The sequence below is a fragment of the Poecilia mexicana genome, unplaced genomic scaffold (assembly GCF_051168715.1).
Source record: "Poecilia mexicana isolate PSO_F unplaced genomic scaffold, ASM5116871v1 scaffold_17, whole genome shotgun sequence".
Lineage (NCBI taxonomy): Eukaryota > Metazoa > Chordata > Actinopteri > Cyprinodontiformes > Poeciliidae > Poecilia > Poecilia mexicana.
This window is the reverse complement of record NW_028263386.1, coordinates 18,771,904-18,795,477: the sequence shown is the minus strand read 5'-3', so window position 1 is coordinate 18,795,477 and position 23,574 is coordinate 18,771,904. Positions and strand designations below refer to the sequence as shown.

Sequence of the window (23,574 nt, the reverse complement as noted above, 5' to 3'; positions counted from 1 at the left end):
TTAAACATTTTGTGTTGTTTGTGGTCTGCTAGCCATACTCCTAGAATCTTGCGAATATGTTTAGCTGCATTCTTCCATGATAAACCTCGGAAGGATCCTCTCATGCCTATATTCATATCCTTCCCGGCTTCAAAGCTGCAAAATTTGAAATTACAAACTGCTGAGATGAAGGGCGCTGAGGGAGGGAGGGAGGGAGGGAGGGGGCCCGGGTCTTAATGTCTTCAGATTGTAGCGGCGGTTTAGAAAAGCTTCCTCCGTCAACCTCCTGGCTCTATTTGTATGTAAAGTGTTAGCAAAATGGACTAAAAAGCCTCTACATCCAGCAAGAAAATCACTCAGTGTCATTTAACAAACCTTTCTGCCTTGAACGGGTCATTAATTATTGATGAGCGGAGACGACGTTACGTGTGTACACGAGCGATTAAGAACATTCATTTCAATTCAGCTTTATTCGTTTTGCACTTTTCATGTGCTTGTAAGAGGCAACACAAGCAGGCTGAACTAGCAAACCTTCGACATGAAATAAATAGATATTGAGGTTAAGCAATGGAAAGTCAGTTAGGTTAAAAAAACAAATATGATATATAAAACAGTTAAAATAAGAAGCTAAATTAAAACGTAAAATCTGTTAAACCAAACAAATGGGCTACAGTGGCAGTACAACAAAAATATTCAGCACATTTAAGTGAGAACAGGTACACAACACAACAGCCGTGTGTGATAGGGATTTTTCCCCAGGAGATTTTTGAGCTCCGTTTTAAAAGATTTGGAGTGTGTCCATGTTTCATGTCGAAGGCGGGAAGGATTCTACAGGAAAGGGGCCAGGGAACTAAAAGCTCTGCCTCCTACTCGTGACTTGGAAATTCTGTGAATGACACGTATTCCTGCACGTCGAGAGAGGACTGCTCCTGTGAGGCGGGAGGCATAAAGTCAGTCAGAAAGTATTATGCTGTTGAGGACTGTATGTGTAATCAAATTTTCCACTGAATCCTGAATTTAATAGGAAGCCAGCGTATCGTGATACTAATGGAGAAATAGGATCCCTTTCTCAAAGCTCACGCAAGAAGATCCCTTCCTGCAATTTGAATAAAGAAAAAAGGGATTTGTGAATTACTACCTGCATTTCTCTGTGTCAGTTTGTGTAAAGATGCCTCCGATCCGAAGACGATTGTAACGAATCTGTCAAAGAAAACGTCGAAAAGGATCGCAAAGCTTTCGACAGCGGTGTTGGAACCTAACGTCACTTTTGGCGTTCAAGAACTACAGCAGCAGCTTCTAGACTAATATTCTCACTTTGTGTCAGCGTCTTTCAAAAGGCTGCCAACATCACCAAATCCCTTTAAGGAAGAGTTTGAAAGCTCACGCAATAAAATGAAGAAGCTTTCTTTGAACCGGTTGGCTTTCCCTCCACCGCTGAAGCGCCTTCTTACTCCCATATTGTCTGGGAATGGAAATGTGAAGCAAATGTTTCCAATATGGCAACCAGTTGTGCGGATATACCATAATAGCGTTTCCCTTTGAGCTCATATAGGAAGAAGGGCAGAAAATTGCAACCCACAGATTTCACATAGTCTTGGCCCACGTTTTCCTCTCTCCTCCCTCATCATCAATGTGTCCCCACGAATCTCCCTGCTCTTCGTAGTCTCGATGAGTAAGATAATATCAGCTACAGGTAGAAATCACGATGAAAATCCACCAAAAGTGGCTAAATATTCATCTTGGCATAACGGCTGAAATATTTGAATCTGCCAAATATTTTCCATCCAGCATCTCTCTGTGACTGCAATATTGTATGCAGTTATATTTTAACGATGATTGCGACTGAATATATTGTGGAGCTCCAGATTAAATGTAAGTAATCTGTCAAATTGGGAAAAAAAAAAAAAAAAAAAAAAAAAAAATCATCTGCTGAAATATGTTTACAATTTATAAGATTGCTGTGCATATTTGCAGTTGGGTAATGCAATAGTGATTTCTGCATCAGCCCAGTAATCGGTGGGGTCAGACCCGTTTCTTCCTCTGAAATTATAAATCCATTTTGATTCATTTAAAATGCTAAAGATTTAATATAAAAAGCGAAAAATGACATTTTACTTGCCGCCTCGGAAAGTTCTTCCTCACAGCTGGGGTGTGATTATTGGTTTTATGTCTGATCATTTGGTAGTACCTGATGCCCTTGCAGTCAGCACTACATTTTGAAATAGATCACGCCATCCAAAAGTGCTGCTAAGTGCAGAAAATGTGCAAAAAATGTTGCTTGGGTCAGACTTTAAAAGAAATGATTCATTGTGGGAAAGGCTCACTAACCACCGAGTTAGGAAGAAGGCTCTCCATTACTGCTCGAAACGCCTTCCACTCTTCGTCTTTTCATCTTCTGATGCAGTTCATCTCGTCGTTTTTATGTCTGTTGACTGAGGCCCACAGCAGAGCCGTGCAGTGGAACAGGTCTGCTGTTGGTCACAGGATGCTTGCTACTGCTCCTCTACAGTAGGTTACCTAATGGAGAGGGATATGAGATGCTAGGTGATGGTGTTTTTTTTTTTTTTTTTCAGTGCCATCTCCATCATCTGCTTTTTCTTTGGCCCACAGCAATGTCCCATCCTAATTTCTCCCCTTTTGTTTTATTCATCCTTTCATCTTCTCCAGACCCTTACTGTCTCTCAGGTTTTTTTTTATTTTTAAACTCCTCCTGTTGCATTTTTCAAGCCGCCCCAGGGCCCCCCGCTGCCACCCTAACTGCTCTTTTCAATGGACGCTGCACTTGTGTCGTTCTGCCTTCGGGAGACAGAAATATCAGCAGCTCTGCATGTTTGAAAAACCTCTGGTGGGCGAGAGATTCTCGTTACTGCGGCGCTTTGTGCACATGCACGCGCGGACGGCCTTCGCGGGTGCGTGCACGCGCGCACGTGTCCGCAGGACTTCGTACTTCACGTCTGTGTGTGAGTGTGCACATTTCTACCCGGTTTGGTGAAGGGTAATCCTGATTATACTCACCTCCCAGTGTCCCATTTTAGGGGAACGGGAGGTGAGGAAAGAGGGGGAAAAAGAGAGAGAGAGAGTGAGAGAAAGGGAACAGGGAGGAGAGATGTTCTGTCACCTCCCTCTCAGAGTCACATCAGTGACTCTCCCCCCCTCCACACCCTCCATCCCACCTCCCCTCAGGCCCCAGGCGTCAGCTGCATTGGCAGGCCGGCGGCTCAAACAGCATTTGAGTCTGAAAACAACAGAGAGTATCAAGTCAGCTTGCAAGAGGATTATGCTCCTTGAGAGGAGAGCTGTCTCTTTCATCACATGCCCCCATCTTTACTCTTTTTCTTTTCTTCTGTTCTCTCTCTCTCTCTCTCTCTCTCTCTCTCTCTCTCTCTCTCTCTCTCTCTGTCTTTCTTCCCCCTCCTCCCCCCCGCCATTCTTTCCTGCTTTGTGTTTGCCGTAAGTCCCCGTTGTACGCGTTTGTTCCTCGCTCTCGTAAAGCGGGAGGCCCTGGACAGGCCCCGGCGTTTTTCGCATGTGACAGATCCATGAAGTCCAGAATCTGCATTGTGTTGTGATCCATTATCATAAAGGTTTATTAGCATTTATAGTGCTCCCCCTCAGTCCTCGTTCAGCCTTTGGGAGTCAGTGCATTACTGTCTCTGAAGACTGCTGAGTGCTGGCACATTAATCCTGAATCAGGCAGCCTGAGATCAGCTTTTATGCACATTTCCCTCTGAAATAACCTGAAATATGAATAGCCAACCTGTTTCTGAGCAGAGTAAGTATGCGTGCGTCCGTGTGTGTGTGCGTGTGTGTGTGTGTGTGTGTGCGCGTGTGTGCGTGTGCGTGTGAGTGGCAGAAGGAGGGTGGGATTACAAAGCGACACAGAGAAATAAAATCTGGATTCCTGTTTGTTTGTTTGCATCATATGCATTATGTGTTTGACTCACTGGGTGCACGCGCGCGCGCTCGAGTGTGTGCTGCCACAGCACAACTACCGTATGTGTATACGAGCACACGGACACACAAATTGTATATTTGCCCAGATCCGGCTGGCTCTGCTGACTGGTTTTGGGCACCGGGCCTGATTGCCCTTCTGCAAACATAACCAGGCCAAAATGTACACTCTCAACCTCTCCACGCACACAAACACACACACACACACACGCGCACGCACGCACGCACGCACACAAAACGCAAAGCTCCAGGGAACAATGCTGCTCAGAGCTTGCCAGTGCTCCCCGAAAGCTCTGTTGACACTCGCGCTTGTGTTTTTGTGTACACATGGGCGCATTTTTCCGTTGGCCATCTTTATCAATTTAACCAGGAGGCAGAAAATAAGCTTGACTTTTGTGCCGCGGTGTTTGCGTTTGATAAATGATTCATTTGGCGAAAAGTGTGATCAAGGCCATGCCCGCAGTATCTATTTCAAGCGGTCGCTGACTCATCCAGGAACCTGACAGAGTACCTGTAGCTCCCGATTCGCATCTCCAGTGAACTGTGCTTAAGAGTTCAGTACAACTCTCTGTCTGCTGCTTCATGCGCATCAACAGCACAGAGTCCGCCGTGCGCTTCAAGGCTGCCCTTTTTGTCTGTTGCTCTGTTGAATTCATTAGCAGTCCGCCTGTTCTGCCACACTTTGCCCTTTGCTTTGGAGACCTGACTTCTTTAACACGATGGTTTATATGTCACAAGGAATTTATTATTAAGATTATATCCCCTTGTCCACATCACTGAAGCCGTTCTTGAGCAATTTCTTAGAACCATAAAAAAAACAAAAAAAAACAGAGAGGAGTTTCAAGCGCTGTGTCATGCTTAAATATATTGTCCGTGTGTCTCTTGGAGCAGCGTATCTTTGATTTATTTTCTTCCTTTTAAGCCTATTTCTCTAAGTGGTATATAAAAAAAAGATTGCATATTAGCTAAATCTGACACATTCACAGATTCTGTGAATTTCCTGACGCTGCCAACAACTTATTGTTTTCCTTACACTTTACAATTATGAACTACTTTGTGCTGGTACGACACGACATTTCCCCCAAATATTATTTGAAGTTTTTCATCGAAATGTAAGTAAAAGAAAAAGCAAGGGCTATAAATACTTTTACAAAGCCTTTTTTTTTTAAAGGGCTGAGCTCCACCACAGTACATAAGCAGCAGTGCTACAGCAGATATAATGGATTTGTGACCACCTGGCCATGTTGTGACTCCATATCTGGTCAAAACACATATGGACACTTTGCCCTTTGCAAAGTGTCCATATCTTCTTTCAGATTATCCTTGGGGTGGAAAGCATGTGAGGTCTTGTGTTGGACATTGGCGCGTTCAGATTTTTTATTTTTTGTTTTTTATTTATATAAAATAATTAAAACCACAGTGTTTTGTTTTTATTTTGCATTGTTTATATAAATCAGAAATTCATTTTTTCTCCACATGTTTACAAATTTGTTATTACTGGAGCACATAAAGTTAAAGTCAACTCGTTTTTCCTTGTGTGTTGGAATTACTTTTCTTGCCCGTGTTCATAAAATAATTGCCAGAATGTGAAAGACAGTTGGCAAAGTTAATATCTTCTCAGGGTTTCGATGATCAATCTCTTTCAAACAGTTCATAGTCAAAATTAAAAAGAGGATTGTCTCTGAAAACGAAAGGATTTCAACTTGGGCTTTGTGAAACAACACATGTAAACCATAAAAATTCACTCTTTGTATGTAAATTACATGTTTTGGTTGTTGGTATTTTGAGAAAAAGTTGAGGTAGTTTTGTGAAATGTTAGCATAATAACATGAATAGTAATTATTTTTACTTTAATTATGACCAATCGTAATAACAGTACAATAATAAATAAAAAGCCATAAGTAAGCAGATATGCATTTAACACAGTCACATTAGTATTTGCTATTTTTTTAAATTCTTTCATGAATATAAACATGCACCTCTCTTTCTTCATTTGAGGCAATCTAATTTCTCAGCTTGTTTTCCAAAGCAAGGCAATAGTCAGACAAATATTTTAATTCTTTTAAAATAATTGATTTTTCAAAACAATTATTTTAAGATGGTAATTATTCTATAAAGTTGTTAGATTTTGATTTCAAATTTGAGCACAGTCTGTTTAATTCTGCTTGGAATATCAATTCTCAGCTAAAAATTTAAAGTAGTGTCCTCATCCATTCATTCAATTATTTTTTAAGCTTTCCTGTCAAAGTTAATTTCCAATTAATCTTCACAATACCTCCCAATAAAATAAAATAAAAGTGTTTTTATTGCAGTTATTTGAATAGATTGCTTGTCAAAGTAATTATTGACTTCAGAGATCTTGCCTTCTTCTGTTGTCTTTCGCCTAAACTAAAAGCATGCCATCATATGTGTCTGTTTGCCCGTTTCTTAAACTTGTGTGTAATTATTCAGTCCCCGGTCCGCCCACGCTGCCATCTTCTGCAGCATTTATAAAGACCTGTCTGGAATACCGAGCCAGACCCCCTACAGATAGACACGCACACACATATGTGCTTGTGCTCCAAACCCAGTGCAGTGGTGCGCTCTAATTAACAGCCAGGGAGTCTATGTAGTAGTAGCTGGCGGTGTGATGAAAAGACCATCTGAACTCTCGTTGGGTATGGTGGGATGTGGGGGGGCTGGGGGGGGGGACAGAGAGGAACAGATGTAGGCCCAGCACAGTCCTCGCCTCGGGGGAGGTAGCCTCCTGACCTGCCCCATCGATCCCTATCGTCTCCTTCCTCTCTCTGCCTCTTCAATACGCAAAAATCACTGACCAGGTGCATCATTAGCATTGATCTGTAGGGGATGGCTCAGATTTTTGGTGGTTTCTGCTATCTGAAGTCAGAGGGCTGGTATGCGGATACCCTCGCCAGTCGGGCTCTGCTCCGGTTTACTTTGTGTGGCATCTCTCCCCAACTTCCTCCTCAGAATGACGTGTCTATCTGGCAGTGTCTCTCTCTCTCTCACTCTCTCTCTCCAACGCTGCCAGCTGTAGAAAAGGAAGGAGAGAGGGCGATAGATCGTATCTCCACTCAGCCTCTCATCCCCACCTCAGAGCTTACGTGAACAGATGGTGTGTGTCTGTCATGCAGTTAGGTAGCAGGGAGCCCGGAGGAGGAGAGGAGCGAAGGAAAACACGCAGACAGTTGATGCGGTCATGGTCCACACCGTGGTCTGTGCGCGGCTGCAGGTTTGCAGTGGCGCCTGGCTTTAGGGAGTCGTACCTGATGGCTCCCCATAAGCTCGGCTGCTTAGCTAAACAAATACCATCGCTTCAGCGGGGCGAAATAATGATACATCCAGGTACGGAGGAGGTGTTGGTGTGTACGGTAATGAAAGAGAGAGAGAAAGAGAATGTGTGTGGTTTAGAAAGGGGCAAATAGAGCAGAGGAAACAGGTGGGCTGATGGATGCCTGAATTCGTGTCTGGCCATCTGGACCGCTGTCACCGAGATCCTTAATCCCCATTCAGCAGAGAAAGTGCATGCGAGTGCGCCCGGTCCACGCTTGTGATGGAAAGCAACTGCTATCCTGAACGCACGCCTTCGCTTTCATGCATATGCGGGGATGTGTCGCGCGGCATTATTCCAGAACGTGGCTGAAGAGTCTGCGGTGGTGTTACTGTGGCGCACGGCTATAGGAGCAGATTCGCACATACACACCTTCCCGCTGCCCCCCAGCGTAATCAGACAGATCCAGACGCATGCGAACACATCCCAGAACGGCCTCTCTAATCGTTGGTACATTTTAACAATTACTGCTAACAAGTCCTTATTACCCCCAGTGCCCTGCCCCTCCTCTTGATCCCAGCTTCTAATTGCTGCTGCTGTTTCTGAACGGCTCTCTGCATAGTTATTAGACAGGAATCAGTTCAGGACGCCGACACAGAGCCGCACCTCTTAAAACTCTGAGCTACTGCCAGTCAATCAAACACCTGGCTCTGGCTCTCTGGCTTTGTAGCACACGGCATTCACGTAAAGTGCCGTGGAAAGGCGTTTGCCCGCGCAGATTTCTTCCGATGCTTTTTTTCATACTTAAATGCTTCAGGTCTTCGAGCTAATTTTTAATTTGAAAATTCAATAAAAACAAGTTTATTTATTCGGGAAAACGAAAAATGCCTTCTGCAAAAATATAATTACGCCTAGGAAACACACCGTGGCCTGGTGACAGTATGTTCAACAGATGACACCAGCCAGTTTAGAAAGTGTCACAAAATCATTTCTAAGGCTTTGGGATTCCACACATTTTTCCACAGAAGAAGAAAACATGGAACAATGGTGAACCTTCCCAAGAGTGACCAGACTCCCCAGGTGCCTGTTGGTAATTTATCCATCAGATCACGGAAAAAACCCAGAACAGGAGCTAAAGCGTCAAACCCACTAACCTCAGTTAATGTCGGTGTTCGTAACTGAATAACAGGGAACAGATTGGGAATGAATGGCATCAATGGGAGAGCTTAGAGGCAAGTTTTTACTGCTGAGTTTCTGACCTTAAGCCCAAATGTATTTAAAGTTATGCAGTAGGACAATGAATTTGAAGTAGCCTTGTCAAATTCAGCATTTTAGTCTGATTTAGATGCTGAGGCATGACCTAAAGCAGGTCATTCATGGGTAAAAAAATGTGGCCAAATTAAAACAATTCTGCAAAGAAGGGGCCGAACCTTCTTCTCAACGATGTCAGAAGACTTATTGCCACTTATTATAAATGGTTAGTAAGTTATTGGTATTATGGGGCAGTTACTTTGCTCATAGCTGTCCTCTCCAGCAGGTGAAATCGGTGTTCAAAATTAATGGTTTTTTTACATCCTGAAGTCATGGTTTGATTTTCAAATGAGGTTGAGCTGAAACGATGGTGTGAGCAAAAACCTAGAAAAACAAAACAGAAAAAATCAGAAAGGGGCAAATAATTTTTTCACAGCAATGTGCAAGTGTGCGTGTGTGCGTGTGTGTGTGTGGATCGTGTCAGCAGTGAAGCAACTCCTGCTGACTGGGCGGTATGTTTATATTCTTCTTGAAACAGCTTGTCAGACACATCTGACATTCTGGCTGTTTTTCTCCCGCCTGCTGTATCACCTAATGACTGGTTTGTTGCGAGTATTAGCCTGGGGCTTTTTGTCCTGAAGGCTGTACTAGTTCTCCGGTCTGCACCAGTATCTCCACGTGCTCCACCTATATGGTTTTGCTGATGTTTCAGGGAGGAGCGGCGTCTCTCACACCAGCATTTAGGTGAGCGCGACCAGTTTTGAGCGCTAATGAAGGGGAGGAAGGCCCGGAAGCCAAAGCTCCGCCGCCACAAGTACGGGTGTAAACATGTGGTAAAGATGTGCAAAAAGCCTTAAAATGCATGTTACATTTTACCGCAGCTACTTAAAAGTTGTGCTAAAAGAAATTGCTACGGCTCTCCGACGCTGTACATTACCTCCCTCACCATCCTCTTCACAATGTGTGGTGGTAGCAAAGGCAACTTTTTTGTTCTTGTTTTTTAGGTGCTATTTTATTGTTGCCATTTTCTGACTAATGAAGATTAACACACACCTGCTGTTCTTGAATGGTATGCTTTCCAACGTTTATCATTTTGAGTCGTGGCCGAGACAAATGCAACGTTCATTCTCCGGGGAAACAGAATGTCGCCGAATAAGTGAAACTTTGGCAAATAAAAAATAAAAAAATATCGAGTTTTTTGCCCAGTGTTGAATAAATTCAGTCCTATTAAAGGTTACATTTTCAACAATAATTCCACTACTCTGAAAGTCCCACGTTTGGTAAATGTGTGTGAGTAATTCTGACTAAACATGGTAGAGGAAAAACGCCCCAAACTTTTCAACTTTCAAACTAAACGTATCGCCTGAAAAAGCAGCACATTTCCGTACGCATTCATACTGACGCCTGCTCTTGATTTCTGTCCGTTCCAGAGGACGTGCTACCGTCTGGCTTCCCGAGCATAGACATGGGTCCCCAGCTGAAGGTGGTGGAGCGGACAAAGACAGCCACCATGCTCTGTGCTGCCAGCGGCACCCCTGACCCAGATATCTCCTGGTTCAAAGACTTCCTCCCCGTCGACCCCAGCCTCAGCCAGGGTCGCATCAAAAAGCTTCGATCAGGTGAGAGAGAGAGGTGAACAAACAGAGCATCTAAAGCCCCCCTGCTCTGTGATAGAGCAAATCCCTGTTGCTCTAAATTTGGTGATTATCAGGTTTTAATTATGATTGGGGGATTACATGCTGCTCTCTGTGTTTATCTATATCCTTTGGGGGGTTTAAAACCTTTTTAAAGCCAATTTCATTAAAAGGCTGATTGTGGCATCCTTAAGGCCAGGAAAAAAAAAAAAAAAAAGGTTTTTATTAACATTTGGGAGAAAACATTATAAAAAAAAAAAAGTTTCATAGAGGAGGTACGTTTTTTTTTTTTTTGTTATTCATAATTAAACGAAAATCTAACCGGAAAGGAGTGAAAATAAAATAACACTAATCTAAAACTTCTTAAAAATCAAATGAATCAATGCTCGAGTTGCATTAATTGGGCTTGGAAGAGGACTGTCAGGTTGCTCCACCAGAGATCTTCTTCTTTCCTGCTGCTCGCGAGAGAATCGAATCCACAAGGCTGAGCTGACACGTCCTGGAACGAATAGGGAGAAATCACATCCTGTGCTTAAGACAGTTTATTCGGCTTTGTTTATGCTATTCTGTATAGATGATACAGTGTCTCCCGGAGTAAGCCGACATGTTATTCACAGCCATTTTCACTCAGGCGTCCTTGGAAGGGGGGAGTAATGAAAGCGATGGCGAGGCGAAACCATTTTGTTGTCGCTTCATCCATATTCTCTCCATCCCTTACATCCTGCCAGTTCTGATATCTCCCTCCTCTCAGACAAAATGTTTCACTGATCACTTTCAGTCCTTGTCAGCTGTACGACCGACTCGCAGCCACGACGAGTGGAAGAATTCGTGGGGCTTAAGCTCTGAGCCCAAAGCTGCAAGTCGTCAGCATAAAGTTACCATCATCAAAAAAGCCAACGCGTTCACTGTCCAGAAAGCTGCCCACACGGCATGTAGCCAACACAAAGTACATTAGATGCTACTTTTGTGATTTTTATTTTATTTATTTTTTTCCTTTTAGTTTTAGTTTGTAAATAATTATCCCAGCTATTATGGGGCATGTGCTGATTTTATTTGCCTGCATTTAAGAAACACTTTTACTTCTTGATAAGAGATGCTTCATATATATATATATATATATATATATATATATATATATATATATATATATATATATATATATATATATATATATATACATACATATATATATATACATATATATATATATACATACATATATATATATACATATATATATGTATATATATGTATATATACATATATATATATGTATACATATATACATATATATATATATATATATGTATATATATATATATATATATATATATATATATATATATATATATATATATATATATATATATATATATATATACATATATATATATATATATATATATATATAATGCATAAAAAAGTGCAAACATTGATGGAAATTGGTGAGGCTTCACACTGTTTTCCCCAGTTTTGTATCTTTGTTTTGATTATTGATGTTTTTATCCGCTGGGTTCAAATGCTTAAATCATCTCCTATGATTTTTCAGCTTGTCGGTAATGTGTGCCTTCATGGTTTAATAGTTTGCCGTACACGTTAACAAGCATCCTTGTGATCCAGTGATGAGCGGGTATGGACAGTGGATGGATGGATATGTCATTTTACTTTTCAACGAGGGAATAACATTCTAACACGATATAAAGCTCCAAAAAGTTAATTTTACATAAAACTGCCCCTTTAGCTACAGTTTATTACGGTTAGGTTTATTTCGGTCGGATCCCTTTTGAGAAAACCCTGATGTGCATCAAAATCTACGGCCCTGATTTAATTTCAATTAATACATTAAGACACATTTTAAGTCACTAGAGCAAGACAACGCTGTTTACTAATCATTTTACCCAGTGTATAGAGGAAATTGTGAGAATAAAGCAACGTCCTCTGCAGTTACTATAGATGACTTGACATGCTAAAGTTTGTGGACAAATGTCTCTCCAAACGAGAAACATCAACAGTCTTTCTATTTTAATTTTGATTTCAAATGACATTGAGCGGCTCTATTGAAGCACTCAGCCTCTTTCCCCCCACAGGATTTATGTGATGCAGATTTCGCTGCTTCCCTGTAGCTCAACGTGCAATTTTACGTAATTTTTCTCTCCATTCGGAGTCGGCTGTACAATGCTTCGCCGTGCGAAGAGTCCCCGTGTTTGACTGAGCTGCTGTTTGCACGTAAAGTAGCAGAGAAACCCATTTTTGCCCCTAGACCTAATCTTAAGTGTAATTTCCTCCCAATAGTCCACTGATGTGTAGAAAAATGGGTACTTGCCATGGTGAAATATACTGTGGAGAACCTACAAGTGTAATTACTTTGAGGGGGGGAAAAAAAAGAGAGAGAAAGAGACTGCACTGTGACTGTGGGTGGAATGCAGTGAGAAAAGAACCTCACTGCCGCACGAATCCAACAGGAAAAATGAAACCTGAAACAAAACACCTCTATGTTTTAAACATAAGTACAGGTTTTAGTGCTGTAGTATCTACTTTAGAAATGTTTAGCCATCGTGCCTAACTTAATAATCCTTTTTAAACATCTTTTTTTTTTTTTTTTCCCCAGACCTTGTATTATAGATTTTCTAATAATTTATCTTTAGATGCTTCTGCCAGTCTGCTCTGAAGTGTCACACAGACTGAGCAGGGATTCAGCGGCACACTGTATTGGGCCGTATTTCACATCGGTGAAACAGCAGCAAGACAAATGGCACGGCGAGATCCATCGCCGCCTTTAATGGGATTTAAAATCACCAATAGGCCTCGCAAACTCAAAGAGCAGAATGTGCTGCATAATGAACCAAACAGAGCACTGAAATGACTTTAAGGAAATCAATTACACATGAGGTAGGCAGAAAATAGCTCCGAAAATGTGTTATGGGCGAGACACTTCTTCTAGATGAGATGTTTAACGGCGGTCCCGGCTGAGCAATGCGTCTGATTCGGTGGGCAGCTGCCAGATCGTCCTGGACCGGAGCCAGGGGGCCTGCGCTGGGCCACAACCACTGCTTTCTTCTCTGTCCCCCCCCCCTGCTAATTCTAGTCTCTGTTGGGTCTTGGAAATGCTTTTTTTATGCCACATATGGGTCAAGATGAAAAACGATGCAGCGAGAGACTCACGACAGAGGGCTCTCCTTCCTCTCACAGCCCTTAAGTATCCATCAACTGCGGGGGTCTTTTCTCGTGCAGGTAGCTGTCCACCGCCGTCAGCACTGTGTTTACACATCCGATACCTGCTGGTCATGCACTTCCTTCCTTCCTGGGGGGCTGTAACATATGGCGCAGTGCATTGCTGAACTTTTCCTGACATCTTTATACCTCAACCAGGCATGGGTTTATTTTTCCAGGCCATCTGCTGCTTCGGTTTAGACGTGCGTGAGGAGAACCGTGACAAGCTATCAGTCTGTCACTGGCATTTGGGAACAAGAACTGGAGTTTTCCAAAGCACTTAGCAGCCTTCTAAGACCCATTCTCACAGATGGCATGCAATATGGACCCAAAGGTTTGATTACTGGAAAATGGACGGCCTTGTCCTTGCTGAAAACTGGGGTCTGATCAAGGGTTACAGTAATAACTCTGGTAACAGTTTTAAGTCACGCTATGTAGAATAACATTGTTTCTTTCTTCGCCTAATCCCGTGTCCATGGGGGGTACTTTTCCTGGCAGTTTGTTGGCGTCGAATCACAACAACGGATTTCAAAGGATTAAAGTGGAAAATAAACACACTGGCTCCCAAAACTCAGTATTTAGGAATAAAGAGGCTTTTACTGTCAGGAAACGGCGAATGTTTCTGCAGGACTAATTTGCTACAGATAAGACAACATAGAGGTGCGAGAAGAAATGTTGCTCATGCGTGACATAAGAAAACATACTGGCGAAAAAGACTGCAAAGCTGTGCAGCCAAGTAAAATATATCCTGCAAAAATGTGTATAATACAAAAAGGAAATTCTTACAGCAGTTAAAGATCCAGACAGACAGGTATTTAACATTTGCAACCATGATTTGATTCATTTTTTTTTTTCTTAAATTTTTCTATGTCACAGGACTAAAGATCTAATAAACAAGTGAGATTTGAGTAAAAGTGAATGCTTTTTAAGTTTAGCTTATTATATATATATATATATATATATATATATATATATATATATATATATATATATATATATATATATAATATATATTCTCTTCTTTCTATTCTCTGACTAAGAAGGTGGGTCACAATATTTGACTCAATGTCTGGCTTGAAACTACACCGTACACATTGCAATTTAAAAAAAAATAACTACATGTTTTGAGGAAGATCTGTAATCGGTTTGACGGATCTTTCACTGATAAGTTGTGAATCTTTTCGACTCACGTAAACAACAGAAAAATCAAATTTGTTATTGCATACATCCAATTCTGCAAATATGATGAAACTATCGTGATTTAATTTGTCCTATTTGTTCTTCGAAAGGGCTATGATTCAGAATACGGAAGCACAACTTTAAATTTACAGTTAATGTGGTATGTGTTTGGTCATAGTCAATGAATTATTTGGATAAGACTCGTTTGTTTCATTAGAAATCCTTTTTTTTTTTTAAATAGCAAACTTTAAGTAGGAAAAAAAAATCATTAAGCCCATATTTCTGTATTATTATTTTTAAAAATGTTTTAATAAATGCTCTGCTTTCATTAGCTGAGTGGCAAGTCATCTTATCGAAGTAATTAACGTGAATATGTTTCACTTATGTTACTAAAATATATGACTAATTTATTAAATATGACTATATATACAGTATACGACATTTCAAATGTAAACATACTGTAGATGTACAACATATGACATCTAAATGAATTAATTAGCAATTTTGATGTTTCTAATTTTTATTTATTTATTTATTTTTTTTTTGTATGAGGTTTTCTCTTTCTTGCTGTCCCAGCCTTGGCTTAAATTAATTTCTCACCTTGCGGGAGGAATTAGCGTCCAGTCGATCTCTCTGACCTGGATGTTCTGGGAAAGCTATCAGGTTAGCAGTATCTGTTGTTATCTGATTAGCTGAGCTCTGGGCCCAGCAGACATAATACACCGTCCACAATTTCACAGCAGCTCAGTTTACTTCAGTAACGTCTCATTCCAGGTCCGTCAGCAGCTTCCAGACTCACTAACAAACTGCTCTCCCTCTTCTTCTCTGGTCATTTACTTTCCCCTCGTTCGCCCCTTTTTGTCCTGCTTTTTCCACACCGACTGTCATTAAAGCAGGTTTGTTTCCAGCTTCACGTCTGCAGTGTTTGTTTATACGCTACTGACCTTTCTGGGTGTGCATATAAAAGTACCTGGTTTTGTTTTTTTTTTTTTGCATCATAATTCCACGTTTTGCATAAAATAAAACGCCTGTTGCCAATTTTAAATGTGTGCTGATGGCTAACAGTACGAGCAGCTTCCAGCTGTCGGACGGCGCCTTGTTTGCGGAGATTCACCTGTCCATTTGCACCTCTCCTCCAACTTGACATCCTCTTGCTTCTCATCTTGTCTCTGGTGCTTTTGGGAGAAAAGATTTGGTTTGTAGAGCGGTTAATTTATTCCTGTTTCTTTCCCAACTCTGCCTTGTACCACAGAGAAATGAGAGAAGGCAAACAGGGGGAGGGGGGGGAGAGAGAGGGGTGAGCACGAGCTGTTTTCCTTTCATGTAACTGCAGAAGACAGAAGCAGATGGATGACAGGCTCAGCTAGCACTGCCTGGGCTCCCTAAACACACTCGGATGCGAAATGCACACACATATGTTTGAAATTAGAGAGACAAACTAAACTTTTGTTATTTTAATCTGACAAAACCTTGATGTTTATGATTTCTCATATGCCAGTCATGGCTAAGTAATGTATTTGCATGCATGAATGAAAATGGACCGATTTCCAATCTGCCAATTTTTGTAGGAACCTCCACCTGCTGATTCTAGTCAGTTTAAGAACTGCTATAAAAATATTTCATATTTTTCAATATTGAAAAATTTGCTTTGCTTTTTTTAACGTCCATTAAAAGTGCCAGCTTTGCATGATTTTGTAAATAATGACAATTTAATGCAAAGTTGGCATTTTTAATGGACTTTTAATGCAACTTTTCGAGCAACTTTGCATTAAAAGTGTCATTATTTACCGAATGACACTTCATGACAACAGTCATAGACATTCATAAAGACTTTATGTTTATGACAGTGTCATGTCAGTCTTATGCACACCCCTTCAAATAAAGTGTTACCCAAATACAACGCTTGGCATTATTTAGACTTCTACGAAGCTTCACCGAAACATTACACCAATTACTTAACAATGTATGGAAATCTCCCCCACAGCAGATCCTGGTCAAAGTATGAATAGGACAGTGGGAGTGTGTATTTAACGTCCCAATTGGTTTGTAAATGCAAATGAAAAACAAAGCAAACTAGCTTTTAACACCTTTGAAAGGTCTGAGGTGAAAATGTTTTGATTAAAGAGCATGCTTAATGCTGAAACAGTTCATTGATATAACGACGTGATTGAAGTCGCTAATGCACACACGCTGCTATGAAACAGCCCTTTCTGACTGGATGAAAGAAGGTGCGCGTTGGGCGCCGTTTACACGGAGCTGTTTTTCTGTGAAAGGATCCAGCTGCTCATTCACATGTCACCAGTTATCAGAGTCTCTGACGCCGGCACTTTGTGAAAACCAGGTCTCAGAGCGGAACTTTGCAGAAGCATCCCCCCCGCGGAGAGGCGAAGTACTCTGCAGGTACGAAAGCGCGCATGCACACAACGCACGGCTGCAAGATTTGCTTGACGCCGGTAAAAAATAAATACATAAATAAAAAATGGCGGATAGCATTGTGCTGCTTCTGCTATATCTTGTCAGTGTACACAAATTCTGAGGAGGACATGCTAAAATCACAGCGCCACATTGTGACCTGGCATGAAGACTACAGCGGATTCATGGCGATCTCGTCTAAACGGAGAAGCAGTGCCATCTGAACGTGGAGCTTTCCCTACCCTCACCCCCCCCCAAACAACATCCGAAAATACCGTCAGTTTCCAGACAGCAGTCATGTGCAAACAAAGCCTCACACCGCTTAGGTGTTGAATCACATCAAACCAATCTGACACTGTGGTAAAACGGCTGCGGCAGAATAAGTGGATGCATCCTTCTTTCTGTTGAGAGCTTACTGCGAACAGCAGAAACCTCCTGCTTAATCCTGAGTAACTAACAGAACCGGCGCTTCTTACACTTTGTTCAGAATTGGAAATGATATCACACGATCCGTCTGCATTTCACCTGCAGATTGGAATACAGTCCGATGTCTTGTTGCCTACTAATAACACTTTATTATAAAAACACCATAGTCCGTGTTGATCAAAGTGATTCCAGTACCACACTTAACTTGACATGAGCTGCTGTTGTTACATGCAATCTACCCTATTTTGTTGCAAAGCTGTCAGTTAATCAGATCCTAGCAAACACTTTTCACAGCAACTCTAGGAATAAAGCTATGTATTACCATTGGTGAGTTATAGCTTCAGTATTTTAGGAGAATTTTTTTTTTTGATTTTCACATTTTGAAGACCTTGTAGCGCTAGTGGCCTTTATTCATTAGTAGGTTGACAAGATGAAGGGCAGAGAGAGAGGGGAAGCGAAGGCTCATGGAGGACAATAGCCTCTGCATGTGCTGCACCCGCTCTTCCACTGAATCTGGCAGCACAGACAGAGAGAATTTTAGATTGGGAAAAATAAATAAAATTAAAAAAGAATGTTCTCATTTCTGTTTAACTTCTGTTATCCAAGTAACAACAAGGAACTGATAATTGGATAGAGCAATTGTTTGTAGAAATGTTTTTTTTTTTTTTTTTGATACATTGAAATCATTTCAGGGTCTTTGTTCACACGAAACAAAAACTGGAGATTGTCATGACAGCAAAATGAAGCAGACTTTTTTTTTTTTTTTTTACAAATATTATTCTTTTTCTTGTTATGGCATCTAGAGGCTACAACATGCAACTAAAAGATCATTTTCAATGAAAATATTTAACTTATTTTAAGCTCTTCGCGCTTAACAGAGGAAACAACAGCTACTTACCATTCAACTCTTCTCAAACCTGTCCTAAAAAGTGGCAACCAATTAGTAGCTGGATCACAGCGTCTAGTTCTGCAGTTCAAAAAGTCAAACAGTATTCTGCCAAATTGGACATTATTTAGCAAACGTTTATTTAGCAAATGTTTATCGCATGTATAAATACAGATAACATACATAAAAACTTAGGAATTCACTCGATCCCATCATTTTACCTCATTGGTCAGGGGAATCAAACCTCCCTCTCTACCCCGTGTAGCACCATTGTGCCAGCGAGAATATATTTCTCCGTAATTTGCGCACACAAACATCACGGCAACACTGATCACAGTTGAACGGGACCAAGTACGTTGGTGCGTGTGCGAGAGATTTAATATGACAGAAGTGCTGATAAACAGTTTCTCACTGAAGCCGTTTCAACTTTTAATGCACGAGGCGGCCCAGTCTGGTTTTTAATTCAAAGCTGATCATTTCCCACTGAGTTTTCAGGATCCAGTAGAGAAGGAGATACGCAGTCATACTGCGGCAGCACAGCTCGTAAAGTCTTCTTTAAAGACGGAAAATGAGTTCAAACGTGGATAAAATGGAAAACTAAGAGAACAGTTAACATACAAGACCTCAGCGTTTTTAAGAATCATATTATCTTTTCGGTAGTTGTGTCTCCTCGTTGTGTTTCTGCTGTGCTGGACGTATGATTGCTCTGAAATATTGACCTCTTCGGGAGCAGCTTCCACTCTCTTACTTTATATGTTAGGATATTTTTTCCTTGTGGAAATAAAGCATTCTAGATACAACTTTTCTATTTTATTTTCGATTGCAGGGATTTGTGCTTGGACATTTTTCACAATAGAGCGAGATTTGTTGCGAAAATGAGTTTGTGTTTTTTATTCCAGCACTGCTTATATGTGTCTCTGTATCTCCCTTTACATCTTTACAAGCCAGAGGCCTTTTATCACTCTCAGACAATCTGATATATATATATATATATATATATATATATATATATATATATATATATATATATATATATATATATATATATATATATATATATATATATATATAAATAAAAGACACTACATGGACTGATCTGCTGCGTGGTACATGTGGTGTGTACAGTATTTATTTATTTTTTTTTTCCCCAGCACTTTAAAAAAAAGCATGTCTGTTACAATGCCTCGTCTCTCCTCTGCATGCAGAGCTGCAGAGTCTCATCGTTGGGTGTGTGCTTCCTCCTCAGGCTTCTTCATGTCAAAGTCAGTTTGCACTGACATGAATGTGACAGAGCAGACAGAAGGAGCAAAACTAAATTAAAAAAAAAAAAACACAAAAAAAATCTCTCTACTGGTAATTCAAAAGGCCGTCTGCTCAAAAATAAAAATAGTAAAATACATACATATATAAAACTGTGTGTGTGAGAATAGCAGCCTTTGAAGCCGAAGAATATCTGATGAGTGCAGCGTGTAATTATAGCACGTTTAGGGAGTCACTGTTTGTCGTGGCGGGTTTTAGGTGGGAGGATGAAGATTGAAGAAGTAAAGAGCTAAAGAGTGTCGTTGGGTTGTTGCCTCGGGGTAAAGCTGCTGTCAGTTTACTGCCAAGAAAGCAAAAAGGCTGTGTTTTTTTCATGACAGCAGGAGAGGAATCACGAGCTGAAACAGAGGTACACGAGCAGAAGTGTCATCCGAGTTTACAAAAAGTCAGTTGTTTTTCTCTTGCCAACTTTTTGTGCAAGGAGTCTTTCAACTATGAACATGCTATTTGTTTAAAAAAAAAAAATCGGAGGGGGATCAGTGGTGAAGGAAACCAAAAAAAAAAAAAACCCACACAATTCATCAGGAGAGTGCAATCCATTCAAACCGAGCCTCAGAAATAACATCAAAGCAACACCGTATAGGTTGCTGGAGCAACAGGTGGTGAGGCTATCCCAGGGGTCAAACTGGAACAGGAAGATGCAGCTAGCACACAGATGTCTCAATAAAAAAAAATTAAAAGGCGCATGTTTTTATTTTTTTCTGCACAAACACAAGCAAACCCTCTCTTGTCCACCTGCAGGAGCACTGCAAATCGAAAACAGCGAGGAGACGGACCAAGGGAAGTACGAGTGCGTGGCAAACAACTCCCAAGGCGTGCGCTATTCCTCCCCAGCAAACCTTTATGTGCGAGGTAGGACCCGAACACGAAACACCTCTACACACGTGGACAGACAAAAGGAAAAAAAACAAAACAAAACAAAAAAAAAGCCTCGGTTAAGGTTCTCTTTTTAACGAAGCTACCTCTTTTCCATGACTGTGCTGTTAAACGAGTATTACTAACCCATCCATTGTCTATAATATATGTTGACCCTGTTCTTTTTTTGGTATTTTTCACAACCACATTCCACCTTAAACCTTGGTGTGATCTCGTACAGTGAAGGAGACCCAAAGTGAGCCCATGCCTCGGTTTAACTGCATGGAAACATCTCTGATCTTACTACTAAACTGATTTCAATACTAGAAGGCAGCTACAGAGAAAATACGGCGTCTTGCTAAAGCATTCACATACCTCGAGCCTTTGCAGATTTTTGTCATATTACAACCACAAACGTCGATGTATTTTATTCCAGCAAACCAACACGTAATTGTAAATGCCTGCTTTTTAAATGCATGTTTAACAAACGAACATATAAAACATTTATATGTATTCGGCCGGCTTTATCCTGATGCCTCTGGAAAGAAATGTAGGTCAGCCTTAAGCAGTCGGTTAAGAATTCAGTTCACCTGGGTTTAATTTAAAGTCGGGATAAAATTAGCCGACCTGTGACGGCATCAAAGATTTCCTGAAAGAGCATTAGTGGGCAAATAGGATCATAAAGACCGAAGAACTTTAGCTTCAAATATCTCATTGATAGCCTTTTAATGCATCAACGGACAGGCCAGAAACGGGAGCATTAATCAGGCAGAACTTTTTTCTTCAAGTTGGTGAGGCTGGGACTGTTTGCTCAGGGCAGCCCACAACTGATTGGCACCAGAGCCAATTTGCTTTTAAAATAATTCAATAAGGACAGAACATACTTGTATTGAAGATATTGCTGTATTAATAAACGTAGGTCTAAATTGATATGATCACTTCTGCCACCACCTGTTTGGGAGGGGAACTGCTTGTTCCAGAGGAGGTTTTGTCATAAATACGTGGAAGAAAATGGCCAACATGCAAAAACTATCACTGCTACATCACTGAAACTTAGTCATGGCAGCGCAGTGCTGTGGGAATATGTTTTTCTTCTCTTGACATTTCCGTTTGTGGTTGTAACGTGAACAATGCGAAAAGGTTTGAGCCGTGGCTAATTTTGCAAGGCACCGTGCTTTGATTTTAATCGCGAAACCAATAAAGATTGGCTGAACTTTCGCAATCTCTCTCAACGAACCGAATGCAAACTCTGCCCTGGGTGCTGGTGTCCCACGTAGGCTCACAAACGGCGCCCGACGTTCTGATTCGAACGTTCGGGTTCTTTGTTAACGTGGCTTATCAGAACACTGTATGTATGTGCTGTGTGAGGTTCGTGCAGGAGCGTTGTGGTGAGGCGAGAGTGGCTTTGCGCTGGCCGTTTTTATTCTCTCTGTGTTTCCTCGTTCTCTCTCTTCCCCCCCCCACGTCATTGTGTTCTGCATCAACCCCCTTCCATCCCTCAGAGCTTCGAGAAGGTTGGTGCGCTCTTTTCTTTGCTTTTGTTACTCCTTTGTTTCAGAAAGCGTCACTTATTGAAACAGCAGGAACCCAAAAAAAAAGTACAAAATAAAGAGGAGGACAAAAAAAAAAAAAAAAAAGTAGCTTTAAAAGTGAGACATTTAAACCGTGTGTCCAAAAATGAGGAGAGCAAAGCTGCTGCGAAGATGACGAAGCGGTCCGCCCATGCAGCAGAGTGCCTTGACTGCATTGTGAGGCCTTGTGTGCAGAACCCTTGGTATTGCCTTCACTCCCCGATCAATGTTTTCTGCATGGTATGATCTTGTTGTCATGGAGACCCAAGAATTGGAAGATTAAAAAGAGGCAATGTTTGCATGGAAGGAGTGAGAGAGAAAGAGAAAGGAGCACCGCTTGCATGGGTGTTGACTGACGGACTGACACAGGAGCATGGCGCAATGTGTGTTCACGCCTAGTGATATGCTCGGATTGTGATATTATTGAACCTGCAGCCTTGTCGTGTATCGCAGCTCTTTTTTGTTTTGTTTTTTTGCCCTTTTGTTTTGTCTGGAGTTTTTTTTTTTTTTTTTTTTTACCTTTGTGTCCCTTCTCCCATGTCATCACATCTTGCTCCAGTTGTTGCACTGACTGGGAATGTTGCACTCGCTGTAAAGCTTCTACATGCCCCCTTTTTGTTCCAAAGTTTTATTGTTTGGTCGGTCAGTACCAGTTGGTTCTTTGGGGCTAAGTCCATAACACGAACTCAAGATGTGCAAGGGAATAAAACCTAACTCGAGCACTGCATATTTGAAACTGCTGCAAGAGTAAAGTTTAAACATTGCTGACCACTCTGCTGTACTGCAGAACTGTGTGTACAGAGTATTCTATGTGGGAAGTTTTCACGATGAATCATTCTTGGTCTGGTTACCTAACAGGTTTAAAAAAAAATACTTAAACTATGTAAAATAAAAAAATATATATACATGATGGCAGGATTTACTAATGAGTGCTCTACTTAGCAAAACAAAATATATTTTTAAAAGTGGAAAAAAAAAATATCTGCACACATTTCAAAAAATATTCTGAGGAGATCTTAAATTCATAGCATAAGGAAAGTACATATTTATATTCTAGTTTTTTTTTTTAGATTGCATTCCAAGAAACATTTACAATTTCTGAACTTTTCAACATTTTTTTCACTCTAAAAAATGAATTTTGTTGGAATTTTATGCGATACATCAAAACTCAAGTTGGAAAATCTGGCAAAGAATCTGGCGTTACACAAATCAGACCTCTATGGATAAGACAAAAAGCCATTAAAGGTCCTGTCTAAAGTTGGCTACAAGCAATGAGTCCAAAATATAATTTTATGAGTTGAATAAAAAAAAAACGAATAGTACATATCACCCTGAACACACCATGCTCAATGAAACATGATGTCAGCAGCATCATCCTTTTCTTCTTAATCAGGGAGGAAGTCAAGGGAAAGATGGATGGTGCTAAATACTGGGCAATCTTGGGGAAAAAAAAATTAAAAAGACATGAGACTGTGGCAGAGGTTCACCTTCCAGCAGCAATACAACACGAAGCAAACGGCTTTATATATTATCTCAAAGTTTATTCATGCGTGAGAACGGCCCAGTCAAAGTCCAAAGCTAAATTCAGTTGTGGTTGTGTGGCAAGACTTGAAAATCAATACTCACGAA

At 40.9% G+C, this 23,574-nt stretch overlaps 1 protein-coding gene across 1 annotated transcript in view; it reads left to right on the top strand.

Annotated features, from left to right (window-relative positions):
• LOC106918628 (receptor-type tyrosine-protein phosphatase S-like) overlaps positions 1-23,574 on the top strand; it is a 92,401-nt gene that overhangs the window by 30,897 nt on the left and 37,930 nt on the right. Inside the window, exons 5-6 of the mRNA XM_088014929.1 lie at positions 9,883-10,071; positions 20,261-20,371. Coding sequence (XP_087871055.1) covers positions 9,883-10,071; positions 20,261-20,371 — 300 coding nt within the window. The remainder of the gene's footprint in view (positions 1-9,882; positions 10,072-20,260; positions 20,372-23,574) is intronic.